This window comes from Epinephelus fuscoguttatus, linkage group LG1, assembly GCF_011397635.1.
Source record: "Epinephelus fuscoguttatus linkage group LG1, E.fuscoguttatus.final_Chr_v1".
NCBI classification, from domain to species: Eukaryota; Metazoa; Chordata; class Actinopteri; order Perciformes; family Serranidae; genus Epinephelus; species Epinephelus fuscoguttatus.
Window position 1 is genome coordinate 7,700,319 of NC_064752.1, and position 20,687 is coordinate 7,721,005.

At 40.8% G+C, this 20,687-nt stretch overlaps 1 protein-coding gene across 5 annotated transcripts in view; it reads right to left on the bottom strand.

Annotated features, from left to right (window-relative positions):
* Positions 1 to 20,687, bottom strand: part of ptprt (protein tyrosine phosphatase receptor type T) — a 561,846-nt gene that overhangs the window by 163,839 nt on the left and 377,320 nt on the right. For 3 of the 5 annotated variants that reach the window (XM_049597372.1, XM_049597237.1, XM_049597288.1), the window contains exons 17-18: positions 17,017 to 17,152; positions 5,727 to 5,759 (exon numbers count right to left, since the gene is read on the bottom strand). In XM_049597372.1, coding sequence (XP_049453329.1) covers positions 5,727 to 5,759; positions 17,017 to 17,152 — 169 coding nt within the window. The remainder of the gene's footprint in view (positions 1 to 5,726; positions 5,760 to 17,016; positions 17,153 to 20,687) is intronic. The other 2 variants (XM_049597546.1, XM_049597460.1) reach the window with 1 other exon arrangement.

Below are 20,687 nucleotides of genomic sequence, written 5' to 3' on the forward strand. Positions count from 1 at the left end.
GGCACACATGAGGACCGACCCAGGAAAGGAAGACCAAGAGTCACCTCTGCTTCTGAGGATAAGTTCATCTGAGTCACCAGCCTCAGAAATCGCAAGTTAACAGCAGCTCAGATCAGAGAGCAGATGAATGCCACACAGAGTTCTAGCAGCAGACCCATCTCTAGAACAACTGTTAAGAGGAGACTGCGCGAATCAGGCCTTCATGGTCAAATAGCTGCTAGGAAACCACTGCTAAGGAGAGGCAACAAGCAGAAGAGATTTGTTTGGGCCAAGAAACACAAGGAATGGACATTAGACCAGTGGAAATCTGTGCTTTGGTCTGATGAGTCCAAATTTGAGATCTTTGGTTCCAACCGTGTCTTTGTGAGGCCAGAAAAGGTGAACGGATGGATTCCACATGCCTGGTTCCCACTGTGAAGCATGGAGGAGGAGGTGTGATGGTGTGGGGGTGTTTTGCTGGTGACACTGTTGGGGATTTATTCAAAATTGAAGGCACACTGAACCAGCATGGCTACCACAGCATCCTGCAGCGACATGCCATCCCATCCGGTTTGCGTTTAGTTGGACGATCATTTATTTTTTCAACAGGACAATGACCCCAAACACACCTCCAGGCTGTGTAAGGGCTATTTGACCAAGAAGGAGAGTGATGGAGTGCTGCGGCAGATGACCTGGCCTCCACAGTCACCGGACCTGAACCCAATGGAGATGGTTTGGGGTGAGCTGGACCGCAGAGTGAAGGCAAAGGGGCCAACAAGTGCTAAACACCTCTGGGAACTCCTTCAAGACTGTTGGAAAACCATTTCAGGTGACTACCTCTTGAAGCTCATGGAGAGAATGCCAAGAGTGTGCAAAGCAGTAATCAGAGCAAAGGGTGGCTATTTTGAAGAAACTAGAATATAAAACATGTTTTCAGTTATTTCACCTTTTTTTGTTAAGTACATAACTCCACATGTGTTCATTCATAGTTTTGATGCCTTCAGTGAGAATCTACAATGTAAATAGTCATGAAAATAAAGAAAACGCATTGAATGAGAAGGTGTGTCCAAACTTTTGGCCTGTACTGTACATTACATAAAAGTTTGTTCATCTGTGTGTGTGTGTGTGTGTGTGTGTGTGTGTGTGTGTGTGTGTAAATGGCCGACCATCATCCATTTTAACGGTGCTGTAAGTGGACCATCAAGCATTTATCTCAGCAAGGAGCAGAGTCCATTATTCAACCACGTGTCACATCTGCAGGATGGGGGTCAAATCCAGCTCTGTGTGTCTCAATATGTGTGTGTGAGAGTGAGAGTGTGTGTGTCTGTGTCACACAACACCGCCAAATTATCTGGGAATAAGTAGAAGTTTAGCATCTGTCAGCATGGAAGCACTCAGGACTGTCTACTGTGTGTGTGTGTGTGTGTGTGTGTGTGTGTGTGTGTGTGTGTCTATGTACAGTATACCCTCAATTTGGGGACTGAAAGTCTCGCTTCACTGCAAGCGCGCGCACACACACACACACACACACACACACACACACACACACTTCAGACCACTTGGCCTTGTAAGAGCCTGCCATGTGCAGTGGATCTAGCCCGAGTCCATTTCCTGGGCTGACATCAGTTACTAATCGCCTCAATTCTCTTGTCATAGACTAAGCCCCTGAGGGTGCAGTATATTGTCTGGAAAGAGGATGTGTCCTTTCGCTGTCTCGGTGCAGAGGTTCATCATTTATTTCTTGATTTTTCAGAGCGGGTCGAGTGGACGGGAGGGTCATTTGAGATTTTATAAAAACTTTGGGTCAAGGCATTCCCATAATTTCCAAATGAATCCACTATCACAGCGGTGCATTTTCAGACATCTGTCATGTCCTCAAGGACAAACGGTGGTCACCAAATCACACACAAAAAATCTAATTATGGTGCCTCTCTTTGTTTGTGTACAATAACCTTGCTCTCCATCTTGTTTTTTTAAGCTTTTAGTGTTAGTTTTGCAGCTGGATTGATCATAAAATGATCAGTACAGTCAAAAACTGTACTGCCTGTCACATGAAAAGGTAACTAGTTTAATGAGGTAGAAGTACTTTGGAGAATTTGTATATTTAGAAAAGTATAAGGTATAAGTTTATCTATATAAGGAGGCTGTTTCATTTCAATGACTGATGGAGGAGTGGGAGTTAATAAGTTTATACTTCCTCCCACTCCTTTTCAAGCGTGTTAATCAAAGTAACAATACACTGAAAATCACTTTTTATTATTTCATTGTTTGTAAATACTTTCTTTCCGTCTGTCTGCTTGATTGTATGTTCATGTCTTTGTTTTTTTGTTTTTTTTTTACATGTGTAGAATAAATATCAAATATCACAGACGACTTCACCTGCAAAATGACCATTTGCATTTTTATTACTTGTCATGTTTATTACCGTATCGTCTTGAATTTGTGAAGAAACCTTTGAATTTTCTTGTATGTCTCCACGGTGAATGGAGAATCCAAAAAAGGCAAACACTCTTCAGGAATTTATATAAACTAGGGCTGCATTTAACAACAGCAAAACTATATCACAAAATCCATTTACAAACTCTCGTGCAACTTGTGCAGAAAAATCCAATTCTTATTGGATGTTAAAATATAAAACGCTTCTTCCTTTGTGAGTTTCGCTTGAGCCAACACATTCTCACTCCGACCTCGTCACCTATCAATGTTTGGTCATGGACTTTCCACGGCCAGATATGAAGTGCAAGGTACCCTGGGTGTGTTGGTTGTTGACGTTCTGGGACGCCGTGTCAAGTTCTGCCTGTTACATGCATCATCTTCTTTCAAAATATACTTCCATTTTCACAGGAAATTTACTGTTAACATACAGTCTCTTTCAAAATAAACACACTACATCAGTACAACAATGCATACTGATGTTTTTTTTCCTTCAACAACTAACACATGTGGTTGGGTTTAGGAAAAAAGATCAGGGTTTGGCTTTATGATCTTACAGGATGCAAACACCGGGTGAAAGTCAGTGTTTGTTGGACCCATCCACCACTAAAACCACCCGCCCTACTCGGACTTTTGCCACCTTAACTTTTGCTCTTGTTCCGCTGTGTTTCCTCCTGATGCCCCAAGCGCCCCAAGCCCTGTTAAACTACAATGGCAACCAGCAGAGTATCATGCCAATGTTAAAGGACGGATGTTTTCGTCAGTGTTTGATGCTGTAAGTCACTGCCTAAGTGCCGCATTTCGATGACTTCGGAGTGAGACCTGGCTGCTTGAGCAAAGTTCAAATGTGTACATTTGCCCAGGCTGATTGTACTGACGTGTTTTATATTGTGATGTTTTAGCAGAAAATGCATGTGTTTGGGAAGTAATGAGCGTATGACTGGATAAATGACATCTAAATTAAACTGCATGAGTTTTGTGAGAGTTTATAAACAGATGTATTGATATACTTTTGCTGTTATTAAACGTGGTCCCCATTTACTTCAATTCACAAAGAACGTTTGCCTTTTTTGGATTCTCTGTTCACCTCGGAGGCATGCGAGAAAAAAAATTTGTCCTGAATTCAAAGTAACACACGAGTAATTGATACACAAATGATCATTTTGCGGTCAAAGTGTTCCTTTGACGTTAAAGCATCTTCAGAACTCAAACCTTAGTTTGTTAAGGTGAGTTTCTATATCACTGACATTAAATTTTTGCACAATAAAAAGACTTTGGGGAAATTGGGAACTGAACTCCAGTTAATATAAACCCATTCACAATGACCTTCACACCCTTAAACACACAGCGCAAGTTCAATGTCAAACAACTGCCTGACATTTCTATCTTTTTTTCATCTTGAATACATTCTGAGTTGGGCTAATATATTCCTTTCTATCGGACTTTTTTAGACAGTGTGGCTTTCAGGACATTTTATGTGACCAGACTGCCCAACTGCCATCAGTATCAATATCACTTTCAAATTCTCATCTAAAATTCACATCAAACCACTTCCCCATCCTCCTGCGAGGCTGCACCACCACCATGTGCCCGTTCCCCTCCGGTAAATACACAATAATCCAATCTTCGTTAACATTCGAGTGCTACTTGATTTTCCTGCAACTTTGCAAACCAAATGAACTCACAGAACTAATTGTTAAAGCAGAGAGATGTATGCAGCTTTAGATGCATGGTTGGGGTTTTATTAGAAATAAATGACTCCAAAGCGATAGATACCGTGACGGGCACGGAGTGGATTGTCTTTGAGCCCAGAACAGTGTGGGTGGAGATATTTGTGAAGCGTCACATTTCATTCTGCGAGATATTACCACATATCTCCCTCTTAATCTCCCACCTCTGTTATATTTGTTGAAGCCAAACACATAATTTCTGACCTACAGAGTCACACTAATTATTAAACCTTTTTCTAATACTGGGGGCGGCAGGCTGGCTCAATCCTCGCTTCTGAAAATTCCAGCATGATCGCTTGCTTTGAGGTGAGATGTAATCAATTATGCCAACCTGCGCCCGCTATGGAAAGCATCAGAATCTGCTTTTATCTCTCTGTCTCTCCAACAGACTTTCTGCTTTCACTGGGAAATTGGGTTGCAGGTGTTGATACCTTTGCAAATAATATAATTCCTGACAATGCATCAAAAGCAAATGACTGGAAAAGTATCAGACAGACAATCCAAACTTCTCTATCATACAAAGGCAATGGGAGGTAAATGCTGATGCAATGGTATTTGTTTTGAAACGTGCACTTTTTTTTTTTTTTTTTTTTTTTTACAAAGAAATAAATCAGTGAGCACAGATGGCGTGCAATAATGATGTAAATGCACAGATGACTTGAAATAAATGATCAAATATACCAGGGAAATTATACCAAAAGCATCTTATATTAGGTAACTCGTCTCAGTGTTAATGAATAATAACCTCGAACATCACACAAAGCCATTTTAAAAGTCCCATTTGCACACGTGTTCAAATATTACCACACTTTTCCCTGTAAATGGATTTTCAGCCGTCAAGGAAAGCACGGAAGAATATACACTAATGATGCTATAGATGCAAGAGGTGCACAAATGAATGAGGACTTCTATAACGGCTTGCATTAGATTCTCAAAGGAAATGGGAAAACCTAATTTTCAACCACTTAGTGACACAGATCTGGCTGTTAAATGGCAGCGAGAGCAGCATAAACTGTGAGTGGTATCTCAGTGCTAAACCAGCCAGCAGGAAATTACACGTGTGCCACAGAGATTAAAATATTAGGTTTCACACTCTTAAAGAAAAAGGATGTGTAGCTCCCCCCAAAAAAAGGACAGCATATTCTGTGGCTCTTTACAGCAATTTTGAAATTGTAACCACGGCAATTACCGTGTGAATGTGCACGCTGTCAGCACATTATAAGTGTTAAAAGGTAAGGCAGGCTGTGTGCTGTTCCAGGCTGAAATTGAGTTTCCGAATTTGGATATAAGTTCTTTGAAGACTTCGACCCACTTACTCAAAGTGAAAAGTGGTGCAAAATTTGAACAAAATGGACAGATATTAAGAATATGTTGGCTTAATTGCAACATCTCTAATGCTGAGGAATTAGGTTTATTGCAGCTAATGAATCATTTTGTCTAGAATTTGGATATACCACATCCATTTTCCAGGTGTAGCCTAAGTCATAAGATGCATTTGGAAAAACTACTGACAGCCAGAAAAGGCGAGGTGAGAGTCACAGTGAGGGACGGAGTGGATGATGTCTAGAAGTAAACATACAATACCCCACGCTCAGAGTTCTCCACGTGTGAATCTCTCTATCGGAGCAAGGGCAAGGCAGGTACAGGACGGGACAGGAAGGGGTGGAGCCAAAGACAGGAAACAGGAAGATAGAGAGAGACATTAAAGGGCGTGAGACTCGAGTCAAAGAGGCTGTGATGAGAAACCTGAGACATTTTCCGAGTGACACTGAGCACACCGAGGCAAAATGCACACCCGACCCTGAATGTCTCTCCTTTCAAGCATCTCTTGTTGTTTTCTGTAGATATGGTAAAATTCAAATAACATTTTTTGACTTCATGCTGACAAAAAAAAAAAAAAAAGCCTCCCTTTGACTACTTCCTGGCACAGATCCAGTGTCATGGCTGTCTGAAACTGACAATGAACTGAATGCTGAAACATTTGTACTCCCATTCTTCACATTTAGCATCGCTACAATCCTTTCTTTGCTAATCCTTTAACATGAATTCTGTTGCACACAACAGTACACACACACATTGGTGTGAGTGTCTGGAGAACAGTGAACACGAATGAGCCGTGATGGGCTAAAGAGGGAGAAAACAGATTTAATTTGATTTTTATCTGTTTAGGCAGCCATGAAAAGATCAGACCTGCCCCATATGGGTTGGAAAGCAGACTCCCTCTTGCAGCATAAATCACCACAGTGTGCCAGTGTGTGGGACTTCAGTAGGTTTTCAGCAAGAGTGCTGTTAAGTGATGTATCAAGATAGAAGGATTTATCAAGGTGACAAGTTTCAAACATGGAGACGATAACAGGTAAAAATCCCAGAGTTTCATGAGTGTGAACACTTTACAAAGGAAACAAGAGTCGGGAGACGCAGGAAACATTCAGTTGTATCAGTCAACAGCGGTGTAGAGAGGCTGGGAGTGGACATGAAGCCATATTGAGGAGGGAAAATCCATTTCACCCCTGGAGTATGTCTTTGAATCTGGAGACATCCTGTCATCACTGATGATGGTGAAACAGTGACTCTACTGTCTCAAATGTTGCAGGCAGTTGAACAGACTTCAGAGAAAGAACCAGTGAATCCGTTCTGCCAAAGTTAACAGTTGAATGCCGAGTGTATCTCCAGTTGTGAGGAGCTCTCCAATTAATTCCATTCTCAAACTGTTTTCTGTTTAACAAAGTGACGCGTTTAATTTTCCTGCCAATTCATTTGGAGACACAAGTTTATAATTGCAACACTGATTTTCATTCTTCTTTCAGAACAATGGGAATTGAGTATTGATTTACTTATTTATCAAGGTTGGATTCAAGAAAAGCAACAGGATGTTTATGGGGAAGGAAAAAATAATCAGATGTAACCATGGGATGTTTGCTTGTTATTGTCACCGTTGCTGTTGTTAAGATGTGAGGAGCTACATGTCGCAGAGGAGGAGAGTGATTGGGAAGCTGGAATGAATCAGCCTGAATGCAGAAATCAATGGATGTACGATTTGGCAGCAACAATTTATACAAAAGCATGATTCTGTGTCTATGTGTGTAGACTTGTTAAACTAAAACAAAATGTTCAAAGAAACCAATGACATACTTTCTATTAGACCATTCAAGCACTCTTTGTATTGTGCACTAAGCACTTCATTCTGCAAGGCTTTTCTACACTCAGAACAGACTAATCAAGCGTAAAAGTTTATCTCCTATATCAGTGGTATCCTCCCCTACCTAGGAGATAATATCTCATATGTAGCAGATAAACATTGTCTTCAGTTTTTTATTTATTTTCATTCACCTTGCCTCTCACACCTCTGTAGTTTTGCTGTTTAGGACCAGCTGGTGAAATGTTTTGAGCAGACAAGGACTCAGATTTTGCAGGGAAATGTCTCGGCTCATGTAATGCTGAGAAAAAATGGAGTTGTATGCGTAAAAACATAATTGAGGAATGTTGTGAATTAGTCTGAACCCTTGGTAGCTTCAAAGGAAGTGTTGCTATCAAGGACACCGAGGAGTCAGAGATGTGAGTGACATATTTTGGTCTGTGCTCGTCCGAGAGCAGTTTGTCTGTGTTTGCGACCATCTTTTTCCACAGACCCATCTGGAGTTGTCCCTCTGTCTCAATCTGTGTGTGTGTCCATGTGTGTAACAATCCATGGCTCTACCCCTGTCAATATTGGCTTCAAATGCCTAAGGAGGAGTATCAGGCCATCAGCACACACAAACACACACGCATACAGATGGTGATATGGCACTCACTTGACACATGACATTTCATATCTACTACACGAGCAAAAAAAAAAAAAAGGCGTTCAGAAAGACACACATAACACAGACTGACACACAGCTGATCCTCTAAACTACAATCACCTCAACAACATCACATATTCTGTGCTTCAGATTTGCCTCTGTGTGTTTATGTGTCGCTGGCTGCACATATTGGATTCATGTGTATGTGTGTGTCTCTATGACGGTGACTCAGCACAGATTAGCCTTTGTGTATACATCTTTGACTGTTTGTACTGCAGCTGTACTTGTGTGAGCACATTGTTAGCTGTATGCTTGTGTGTGTGTGTGTGTGTGTGTGTGTGTGTGTGTGTGTGTGGTCAGGACCCAGCTTTGTTGGGGACTAATCCTTTGTCTCGCAGCATCAGTAGCCTGCAGCAGGCCTGTTGCTATTCAGATAACACCTCCGTCTCTACGTGACGTCATGATTCCTTACATGTAAGAGGGGGCGGGGTTTCTGTGCCATTGCCTCAAAGCTGACCAATCAATCCGCTGGCTAACCAAGTATGGAGTTATTTCAATGTTACTAAGCCTTCAGTTAATTCTTTCTTAGAACCTTTGAACAGTCAGAGTTTAACTGAGGTACAGGAGGAGTGATTCTTCCTGAACTAAAGTGACAAAGAACCTCAGTTCCTGCTCTGTACTCTTCTCTAACTCAATACTCTGATCAGTCTAAATGTAGTTACCAGGCAGTAGTACTTGGTCGAATAACAGTCCCTTGTTTGAGAGTAATACTATAAGGTTTTTTTTGTCGGCTAGCCCAGTTGGCGTCGCCCTGAATCCCTCAACAAAAAGTGTTGAGATTTTTTCCATGGTGTTTTGGATCATTGCAGAAAATGAACAAATGAACATGACTTTTGTGATTTTTTTTAAGTGTAAATGAAATCGCCAAAAGTAAAAAGCTAACATTAGGCTATCAACAAACTACACATTTGCATGACTTCAGCGTCACCACCACAACAAGGCGTGTTCAGTGTGATGACACTCTGTAGTTTCATTTAGCTTAAAAAGTCACGACTGGGGCATTTTATGTTGTAAAACAAAGCGTAATAATCTCTTAAGCTTGTGTTTCAGACATCTAACCAAACCCCATTCAAAAAACCCATTAACTTCAAGATGAGGGAACTGTTAACAAAATTGCTGACTCATTTTTGGGTTTAAGGACTCATTCTTGTGGCACTCTATTCGTTTACCCGCAAACTCTGGAATTAGCAGCTTCGAACGATGCTCTTGAATACAGGATTTAATCGTACTCTGACAGTCACTATTTGTCAGTAGTACAATATGCAGGATAATTTCTTGCAACACAAACTGTCTTTAAATAGTGTCTCCTTCTCCTTCTTCACTTATCAATCAATTGCTTTATTTGTCCCCAGTGGGGCAATTAGTTTCGTAGAATTTCTCACTTGACTAAAAAGAGTGAGATAAAATGTGTGAACATGAGACAGGAAATGAGTTCTTGTGGGTGAGTTCTTGCACTTAGTTCCTGGTCCTACCACTCAAACTGTGTGGATTTTTTTGGTGTGTCATGTTCGACATAACGGGCAGGGCGGGAAGCAGGTTAGTAAACAGTAGAGAGCAGCATGGAGGCCTGTGCAAATGTTACGGTGGTTACTGCTTCCTGTATATCTCTTACTTATTCAGTCTCTCTTTCGAGCTTGGTGCAGACTAACTTGTATCGATGTTTGAGTGCTGCTTGGGGGGAGACAGACGGTATATCTCACCAGGTAAGGGGCTAAAATTAGTGCTTTCACCTGGGTGTTGTGTTATCAATGCCAATCAGAGCCTGAGCCGATATATATACCCATGATTACTGCAGAGTCATCTGACCTGGGCGTGAATGCTAAATGTAGCCTTTACCATAACATTAAAAAGCCAGGTGTTATTGGGTGTTAGCGCATTATAAAGTGAAATCAGCATTTTCTTCTATTAATAAAGCGTCTATACTTTGACATCACTATAAACTCAAGCCAGTTTGCACATGCATACTGTAATTAAACACTGAAACAAAGGGAGGGCTTCAACACTGCCTGAATGACCCCACCTTGCTTGTCAAGACCTGTAAAATACACAGAAGCCCTCTGGGTGAAGTTTGGAATTAATAATTCAGACATTTCCGCACAAATGCATCTTTAAGGATGGAGTATAGCAGCTAATGTGAAAGGGCAGATGGCCAGCAGCAGAGGCTCTGCATTAGATTTGGCCCTCATAGCGCCATCTATATACTTATCTAGCTTATATTTAGTTTTTTAATTGCTTGTTTGCCCACAGATTCTCATTTTTGTGCTTTTTCTTTGAGCTGTTGATTTCATTTGTTTTTATTTAAGCTATGGAGCCAGGTGGGCCCATCAAGGTTGAGCCTCTTTTTTAAGCTGACCTGGACATGAAAGCAGTATGAAAGCTTCAAATAAAATAAAATCACAAAAGATGTCTGCAGGGTTAGAATTTTAAAGAGCTTGGATGAAAGGAAATAGAGGTTTAAAAAAAAAAAAAGTTGAAATAAAATATTTTTCCATCAATTTGCAGTTCCAGAGATGTCACCTTTTTTTCAGTTACTTAGTCGAGGTCTGCTGCTCTGGAATCACACACACACAAAAACCTGCCAGTGTTTAGGGAGCTTCACGAACATTAAATATTCATCCATTCTCCTCTCAACCTTTTTATGAAAAGTGTATCTTCCGGTGCTGGTTGTTTGAGCCCTCGGGGCCACCTGGCTTTAGAAACATCGAATCCCCATTAAGACCTCAGCCATGTCCTGCGTTATTCACTTTTACATTACGTTATTAGCAACATCCCTTGCCTTCTCCTGAAAAATACAGTCCATTTGGAACATGTGTAGCGGCGCTTTGAAAGATTAATTGGACAGTTGTGCGTGCTCAGTTCCTGACAAAGTTTTGTCACAGAATAATTTATAGGCTCTGAGAGGCATGTAAAACACTTTCTATTTAAAAAACACTTTTTCTCTGTGACCCGGACGTCTGGCTAAAGTGTGTGTGCGATGAAATATAGATGACCTCAGAAAACGGTCTATGATATGTTAACCTCCCACTGTCCGAATCTATTTGTCTGCCTTGCTTTTATCGAGTCTTTCTCTCTCTTCTGTCTCCAAGACTCTTCACTATCTCGTGGAATCATTTATTATTTACCTTTATGGTATTTCTATTAATTTCTGCTGCATTTTTCTTTCCTGCGTGTGCAATTTTTCCTTCCTTCTCTCCGTCCTCTCTCTCTTTCCTAGATTGGATTTCATATCGTCCCCAATCCATGACCATCTCCATATCTGTTTGGCTTGTCTGTCATACTTTGATAGGTGCTCCATGACTCCTTCTGACCTGTGCGGGATCTTTAACCCTGAAAGATGACCTGAGTTGGCTCGAGTTCATGAGAACATCTGAGCAGCATTTCAGCAGCTTCCTTCTTTTTTTCCCTCTTCTTCTGCATCGTTGGTCTTTTATTCCTCTTTCTCCGACATCCACTGTGGTGGTGTTTGCCCTCTAATTGTCCTTTTTATGTATATTATGCCCTGTTAGCCTGGTTAGCATCTGATTAGCATATCCATTTGACCCCTAGGTTAACCAGTGCTGGCTTGTTTTCATATTTTTCAAACCTCCTACATTTACTTTCTTCCTCCCCCTCTTTTTCCTTTTGCCTCCCGTTCCTCTTCTCCCCTGTACTCTGTATCCTCTGAAGTCTGCACCTATATATGGACTTATACCTTGTTTTCTCCGGCATTTTGTCACTCCTGACATTTTCCTCCTCTGGCTCCGATAGATTTTTATCCTCCTGGTGTTTGAGATATTCTCTGTTAGCCTCTGATTAGCATTGCCACCTGACCCTTTGCCCTCTCAGACTCCCCATCCTCTTCTGCTCACTTTAAATGGATGTCATGTTGTATACGGACTAGCAATAAGGTATCTGCCAGGTTCCCTCACTGTGTTTCTGTCAGTGCATGGAGTTTTATGTTCCTCTTGTAGTGTATGACGAGGCCCAAGTGCTTTGTGTGTATGTGGAACAAGAAAAAACAATACACTTGGATTTTAATCGCACTTCTTGTATGTGGTTTTATATACTATATATATCATGTAGCAGTGGTGTCACATGCATGGCCTCTGTGTGGGTGGTACGTCATATCACTTTTGCACGTTTTTTCCTATGTGGCGCTGCAGAGAGATGTAGAGTACATGTATGTTGGACAGTTCATTGTATCCTCGTTGCAAACATTTTCAGTGTTGTGCTGCGTGAGTGCACACAGTGTAGTGCCTTTCTTCCAGCAAGACTTCAAGACATTACAGAATATAAATTAAGTCCTGTTGTATAAAAATAACTTCAGTTAAGTTTTTCCTAACTACCACTACCTACTACTTTCCTTTCCAGGTAGTAGAGGAAGTCTGAGTTAAGGTTTCCTCATAATAAAAGTAGTTGCACAAAAAATCCTTAAGTTTTCTCATTGAGGTTTCCTTAAAATGTTCACTTAAGTATTTATGGTTTCCTCCTCGTCTCATACTTAAGGTAGCCCTAGACTGTTGCACAAAAGACCTTAGCAACCAAAACAAGATAAAAAAAAACAAACAAAAAAACCTTTGACTCTATTTGACTGCAACACGATCGAGTTTATGGTGATAAATGAAAAAAAAACTAACAAACCCAGAGAAGAGTGTTCTGCGACGGGAAGAAGAAGAACCCAGTGGATTTTACACTTTAGATTTGCCTGAATTTATTTTCATTGCAGTTTCTTCCTACAACTGTTTTCTATTTTCTAGCATTTGGGGATCAAATTTACTTTGTATTATGCGCTTTCTATGATTGTATTCCTCCATATGTTTAATCTTTTCCTCCTCTGACCAGTATGGTTTTCTAGTCTTTTGTTCATCTGCCATTTTTTCACTGTCTAACCACAACCCAACTCTGTGAGACAATAACAGGTATCACAAGCCCGAGTCCAAGCAAACAAATAATCTCCTTGGAAACTTTATTGCTCTTACGTCGCTTTCAACACTGAAAATAAGTTAACATTTTTCCCTAAAGGAAACTTTTTAAGGGATTCTGGGCAACTGTGAAAATCCCTCAGCTAAGAAGAAGTTAAGCCTTAAGTGTCATACTTGAGGAGAAAGTTTGAGGGGTTTTGTGCAACCAGTCCTTGTTTTTCGTGTAACATGTGGGCATGGATATGCTATGCGAATTGGATTCATTCATTCATCCAAACCCTGATTTGTAAAGTGTATATAATGTAGATAATGTGTCCCCAGATCGTGATATTAAAACAAATGTTCCATGTCAAAAAAAATGTTTGTATTTTTTCCCCTGCTCCTGGTTTATGTGCCTTTTCCTATCTCTGCTGGCAGGCAACTTCATACAGCAACCCAAAAAGGGAAAATAAAAGCTATTTTTGAGGATGTCTCTCGATATCTGAACTGGACAGCTGTCAAATGTTAGCAGCTTATGAGCCGATATTAGCTAGTAGGCTTTTCTTTTGAGTAGTTTAAGTTCAAGAAATTCGGGTTGGTCAAGTACTTTTCACATTGTCAGATCCTGAGAGAAGTGCTTTTACTTTTACATAAAATATTAACAGCGGACCTATGATGCTCGTTTTCAGGTTCATACTTGTATTTTGGTGTTTCTGCTGCACATGCTTTGATGTCAAAAAACACTTTGTTTTCCTCATACTGTCGATGCTAGAACACCTGTTGTCATGTTTTATCTGAGATGCTCCATTTTAGTGTCCGTCTCAGTGACCAAGTTGATGTTTCCCTGATGTTAGCATGTAGCTACATGTAGCATTGTACTTTCAGACAAGTATAGACTGTGCAGCACTTTCTCTTGTTAAAAATCACTAGGGCTGACCCCTAATAGCCGACCAAACGTCAGTCGACCAGAGGGGTCATTAGTTGGCAAGATTTCATTGGTCACTTAGCCGCAGAAAAACAAACACAAAACTCTGTTTAGAGCTGCACCTTGTCAAAATAAATCAAAACCTATATGACTGGACCATGTGGGAATTTAAAAGACCTAACATAAAAAACCTAATGATTGCAGTATAAAGCAATAAACCTGACCTTAACCCAACTGTCCTGGCGCTCTGCTAATTAGTGGACGTAGCATGACTGTGATACTGTAACTGCAAGTCCAGCCTCCACCTTGGTTACAATTAAGACTTTGTTCAAGCGTGACAGACACATTCAGGCAATCTAGAGACACAAAGAATTTCACACTCACAATAAATCTCTTCTAAACATTAACATGTACAAAGAGTCGGCATCATTTCTTTCAAAAATAACGGCACTACAGATTTTCAGAGGATCAAACCACCATCAATATTTGTGTCGTCCCTCTGAAAACAACCCTGCTGTTTCCAGTCTACACCATTATTTGTTTTGATATTTGCTTGTATGAAAGGATTTAACGCCGTGGGCAATCAGATGGAGTAATCCTCATGCCTGCTCCTCCACCTCCCTGCGGCTCAAGTCTCAGTTTTGTAGTGCATATGTGCTTCAATTACTAACATCACATAAAGTGCCACAGTGTGGTTGCTGGAATGTGTTTGCATGAATTGTGTTGTGTTGATTTTCTATTTGCAAGAATCGTCCTCATTAGTATTTTTCAGCAGTTTTTGGATAAGCTTTAATTGTGAAGTAAAAAACAGACACAAACATAAAAAAATGACAAAAAGTAAATCAAACAAATGCGAGTCCTAGCAAAACAAAATGTGTAAGCATTATGCAAGTGAGGCAGAGAGGGATGGATGAACGGATGAAGTGAAAAGGGAATTAGAAAAGTAGAAGTAAAGGAAAGAAAGGCAGGTGATGGTGGCAAGCCAGTGTGCATGTTAACAAAGACCCAGAAAACTGTGAATGTCTGGGAAAAAAACATCATACAATTCATCTGGGTGACAAATATCTAAACTCTGGGAACCTCTATCTTTGTTTTTTACTTTTGCCTTTGAGGGTTAGAGAGGATTAAGTACATCTTAATACATAATTCTGACCTTTCATATGGCCTTAAGAAATAAAATAAAAGTTTGTGGCCTTCACAATCATAACAGTGTGTAACCCGCAATGTCTGATAAAATGCTAATCTCTAAAAAGGATTTTCGTTGAGTGACACTGAAATTACATGTTAAAACATTTAAAATTCAGATTCAATCTACCTTATTAAACTGAATCCCCCTTCACCCCAAGACATAAACTGTCCATAAAAATGTAAAATTGAGCATATGTTCTGACCAAACTGAACATCTATCTGCCCATGCATATTAATTTCTACCTGCATATCAGCTATGAGGACACGTTAAATTTACACTCTGAGGTCTATCCATAAATCTGTCTTTCAATCCATTCAGTCATGTGGTTTAAAGATGCTAAATGTTGTATTTTATTCATCAACACATGCAGTTGTCCAAATGCTTACAAAATGACAAAGATTGTTGAACTGTAAAATCTGACAAGTTGATATAACTTAAGAGAAATCTAGGACACGGATTGCCTTGAGAAAGGGTAACTACCAATCTTAAGTTTTGTTTACTTAAAATTTTCTTGTATTTAATTTTGTGACATTGTTACAACTTAAAAATGACAAGTCATTCTTTCTAAGTGTTAACAGTTTAAGTGAACCAAGTTAGTCTGACTTAACTTGATGAGAGGGAAGATTGAGCATATGGTGTAGTTAGAATATCTGCCAGCTCTGTTTCGTTAACTTGTTAAAGCAACTTGGTCTCACTCCAAAGTCGTTGAAATCCGGCGCGTGGGCAGTGACTTGTGGTGTCAGACACCAACGAAAAAAGCCATCCTGTAATGTCGGCGTGATACGCAGCCAGTTACCGTTTTTCCGAAAAAGGTTCCTATGTTCCCCTGGTGCAGAACATACCGGGGAACATAGGACCCTTTTTCGGAAAAAGGGTCCTATGTTCTTCATTTTTCCGAAAAAGGGTCCTATGTTTCCCAGGTGCAAAACACGGGGGAACATAGGACCTGTTTTCCGAAAAAGGGTCCTGTGTTCCCCCCTATGTTCTGCACCCGGGGAACATAGGACTCTCCACTTTTTGGAAAAAGGGTCCCATGTTCCCCGGGTGCAGAACACAGGGGCATCGGACCCTTTCTCTGAAAAAGGGTCATAGGACGGGAGCGTATCTCTGTTTCCCTGGTTCTATGTTCCCCGCTTACACAAAAAAGGTTCTATGTTTCCTGGGTTCTATGTTCCCTGCTCAACCAAGCGGGAAACATAGAACCCCTTCAGCTGAGCGGGGAACATAGAACCCGGGAAACATAGAACCTTTTTGGGTGGTAAGTGGGGAACACAGAACCCGGGAAACATAGAACCCGGGAAACATAGGGATGACCCCCATAGGACCCTTTTTCCGAAAAAGGGTGTTATACTCCTCCCTATGTTCTGCAACTGGGAAACATAGAACCTTTTTGGGTGGTAAGTGGGGAACACAGAACCCGGGAAACATAGAACCCGGGAAACATAGGGATGACCCCCATAGGACCCTTTTTCCGAAAAAGGGTGTTATACTCCTCCCTATGTTCTGCAACTGGGGAACATAGGACCTCTTTTTCTGGAAAAAAGGGTCCTATGTTCCCCTGGTTGCAGAACATGAACATAAGGGGGAATATAGGACCCGGGGAACACTGGGATGACCCAGTTTGAAACCAGCAGAATACAGATATACTGTATAGTTTAACAGAATGTTCCTTTTAGTTTGTAAGTTGACTAAAGCATGATATTGGTATTTGTGATAAATGGAGCTCTGCTGAACTCTTGGGCAAAGTCAGGATTTAGTTTGTATATTTTTCACTGATTATTTCGTGAGGCATAAGTGTTGACTTGGGTGCGAAGTAAGCATAACTTTTTTTTTTTTTTAAGTAAGATCAACTTGTCATATTTTACATTTTGATCAACAGCAAACGTAGCTGCTGAAGGCTACAAACTCTCATCTTTGGATTGAGGGAGTTGCAGTAAAGGCACAACATGGATGTGTTGATGATTTATTATTATTATCATTATTATTATTATTAAGATGCTGTAGACGGCACCTTCCTGATGTCGTGTTTATTACCTACCTGCGTTTGAAGGTGAGGACGACACCGAGGAGGATGATGATGAACATGAGGATCCCTGCAATCACGCCTGCCATTTTCACCGTGCTGTCGACTTGTTTCTCTGGCTCCATCGCATCTGAGTCCTGGGTGGACGCACCTACACACACACACATACACACACGCAGACACAGACACAAACACACACAGGTATGCACATAGTCACATCGGTAGGCAAACATATATAAATAGTCAGGCACAGTGACAGAACCACACAGGTGCATGCACACATGGACACACACATGAACACAATCAGACACTCATGCATACACAGACACGTATACATATACACACACACTCATACACAGAAGATGGTTGATCCTTGATGGCCATCCTTGGTAAACCCTCGCTTTCTCAGGTGCGCTCACAAAACATAAACACAACAAAGACATACTGCTCCCACTTGATCCCAAGGTGAAGATACTCTGTTCATCCATACGTAAAGAACCAAACACAACTCAAACATCATGCAGGGGGATGAAAACATTAATCGCATGTTAAACAACACACACACACACACACACACACACACACACACATACAAAACAAGGTATATATCCAGGAACAGACAGAAAGAGATTGTTCAAAATGCAACTCAGACTTTAAAATTGTGAAGACTAACTAGATTAATGTCTTGTCTTCAGGGAAACACAGCCATGTGGAGGACCATGCAGGTGACATTAATATGCATGCATTAAAAAAAATAATAGTAATAATAATAATAATCTTGTAGCCCCTAAAATGTTATCAATAATCTATCCTTAGGGTAAATAAATTAAAATATAAATACATTAAAAAAAAAATGAATAAATAAAAAAAAGAATGCTAACAATTCCAAAGCTACACCTTTTTTTTTTTTTTTTTTTTTTGAACAACTTCCAACCTCATTCCAGGATATATAAACATTCAAAACCACCCAAGGACAAACAAAGTTATACAAAGCCCTCAAGATTTCAATTCCACACATGCACATAGAGAATTAAATACGCTAGCAAACAAACGAACAAACACAGTGGATAGGAAACCACTCTTGACAAGGTGAACGCAAGGTTGATGCGCAGTGTGGAGTTTACAAAAAGACAACACATATTCACGCAGGTAAGAGAGCTGCTATCAGTGTATGGGTTGATGTAGAGGCCAGAGGTGACTGTCTATAGACTGAATGAGAGAGGAGCAGCCAGTGAAGATAAAGGAGGGCAAGGTAAAATCACCTCTGAATGCAGAAAGGGGCTGTGCTCTGCTTCCTGCTTGCTGCTTAGGCTTCTTCATTTCAATAACAGTCTGATGATACGTACGCTTTGCTTTTTATAGTTATCTCAAGTCAATGTATTATAAAGATACAAGACATCTTTTTATTCTTTCTGGTGCACAATAACTGTGGGTGTCGGACATACCTGTACACACAACCCAATCGCCAGAGAGGAATTTCAGCTCATGTACTACGAAACTGTAGAATTGTTGATATGCTATGTATAAAAAGATAAATATTTAACTTATCTGTGGTTTGCAAAAATGTACAATGCCAACATTTTCCTCTGTGCATGAGACTAGTATGCACTTGTACGATGGGCCGAGTTTAGTTGTCTGCTTTTTCAACAGCTGACTGCCGTTATAGTTTAGCAGCGCCTGGTGGCGTCAGAGGGAATCATGGCGGAGTCCAAGTGGGGTGTGGGGAATGAATGGTGGATGGGTCCAACAAACACTGACTTTCACCCAGGAGAGCGGTGTTCATGTCCCGTAAGATTATAAAGCCAAATCCTGTTCCTTTTTCCTCATTCTCCGAACCCATCGGCTATATTCGGCGTCTGACTTCCGGCAGACGGCGATACAGCCTCTGGGGGCAGACCCCCGATTTTTTGGCATTCCGGTTTGATTTGGGCGGACGAGGTGAATTTCTGTTTCCAACTTGATCTCCAGGAGAGATCAAGTTGGAGATCTTGGCAAGATCTCCAGGGTTTGCCTACAGACTCTACATTCACTGAATGTAGAGTCTGTACATAGAGAGTATTTTTTCCTAAACCCAACCATGTGCAGTTTCAAAATCAGTGCACATTCATTTACAGCATGGGCCTTGATTGACTAGAAACATTGCTGTAATTCAATACAAACAAAAGACTGGAAGGTGCAGTTCTATTCTCCAGCTGCTGTAAGCAGTGCAAATCAAAGCAGTTTAGCTTTTCCAGCAAAACTGTGAACTATGCATGTTTTGCTGAATTTCTATTGAAGTTCAGTGAAAACTGATTTATTGACTTGTGTTTAGTGGTGCATTTCAGCTACAAATGTCTGCACAGAGCAACCATGTAATGGCCAGACGACCCAGATGCCTTCTGCATAACCACTGAGTTTAGAGATATATGAAATGTACAGTGTATGCAAATCTGCATTGTTGTCATACATGTACTATGTCTGCCTGTATGGAGGTCATGCTAACTTTGCACTGCACAAAATGGTCACCTCTCCATATGGTAAGAGAAAGCTATTATAACAGTTAAATGCACTGTAATTAGAAGGATGGCCATATGTGTGACCCTCCTGCAATGCATACATTTTCTTTGACCCTCTATGAGCTAACACTACAATGGTAGCTGAGAGAATAAGCAGGGCAGCTGACCCACATGTAGATCGTTATGCAGTTACCCATAATAGCTGTTCCAAGGGATTACATTGTGTTTGTTATCTTCAGTCGGACTCAGAGACGAGCAATGTCTCACTCCAAAGTCGTCGACATCTGGTGCTTGGGCAGTGACTTGTGGCATCAGACACAACAAAAAAGCTTTCCTTTCACATCGGCGTGACACGTGACTGGTTGCTGTTATAGTTTAACCGCGAGCGGTGGCATCAGAGGGAAATACAGCGGGACAAGAATGAAAGTTAAGGCGGCAGAGGGCTGAGTGGGGCAGGAAGGAGGGGTGGTGGATGGGTCCAACAAACACCAACTTTCACCCGGTAGAGTGGTGTTCGTATCTCATGAGATCATAAAGCCAAACCCTGTTCTTTTTTCTTACACCTAACCACTTGCCTTTGTTGTTGAAGGGGAAAAAAAGTGTGTTTATTTTGAAAGAGACTGTAGGCCTATGTAAACGGTAAATTTCCTGTGAACAGGAAGTGTATTTTTAAAGAAGACAATGCATGTAACAGGCAGAACTTGACACGGTGTCCCAGAACACCAACAACCAACGCACCCAGGGTACCTTGGACGTTGGATGTGAAAAGTCCATGACCAAATATCAATAATATGACGAGGTCGGAGTGAGAATGTGTTGTCGGGAACTGAGACATCGCATGAAGATGAATGGAACAGAAACTTCAGTCTTAAGCAAGCTGGCAGAAAATTTAATTAAAATTTTATTAAAACAAAAACGGAATCATTCCAAGCAATCAGTTTGAGCTTTACATCTGAACTGTACAGTACAGGGTGCGTCCTTCAGAGCCACCCTGCAGTCACAGAACAAAACATCCACTGAATACCTGCCACCTTGACACGTTCTTTTAAGGCCAGCAAACACTTTCACACGACATTTTGTGGTTAACACTGAAAGAGTGTCAAGTGTTCGTCACACTCCAGCTCTAGTCCAAGTTACACTTTCAACTGTCGAATAGATGCCGCTCTATTTGACAGAAGCGAAAAAGCAGTC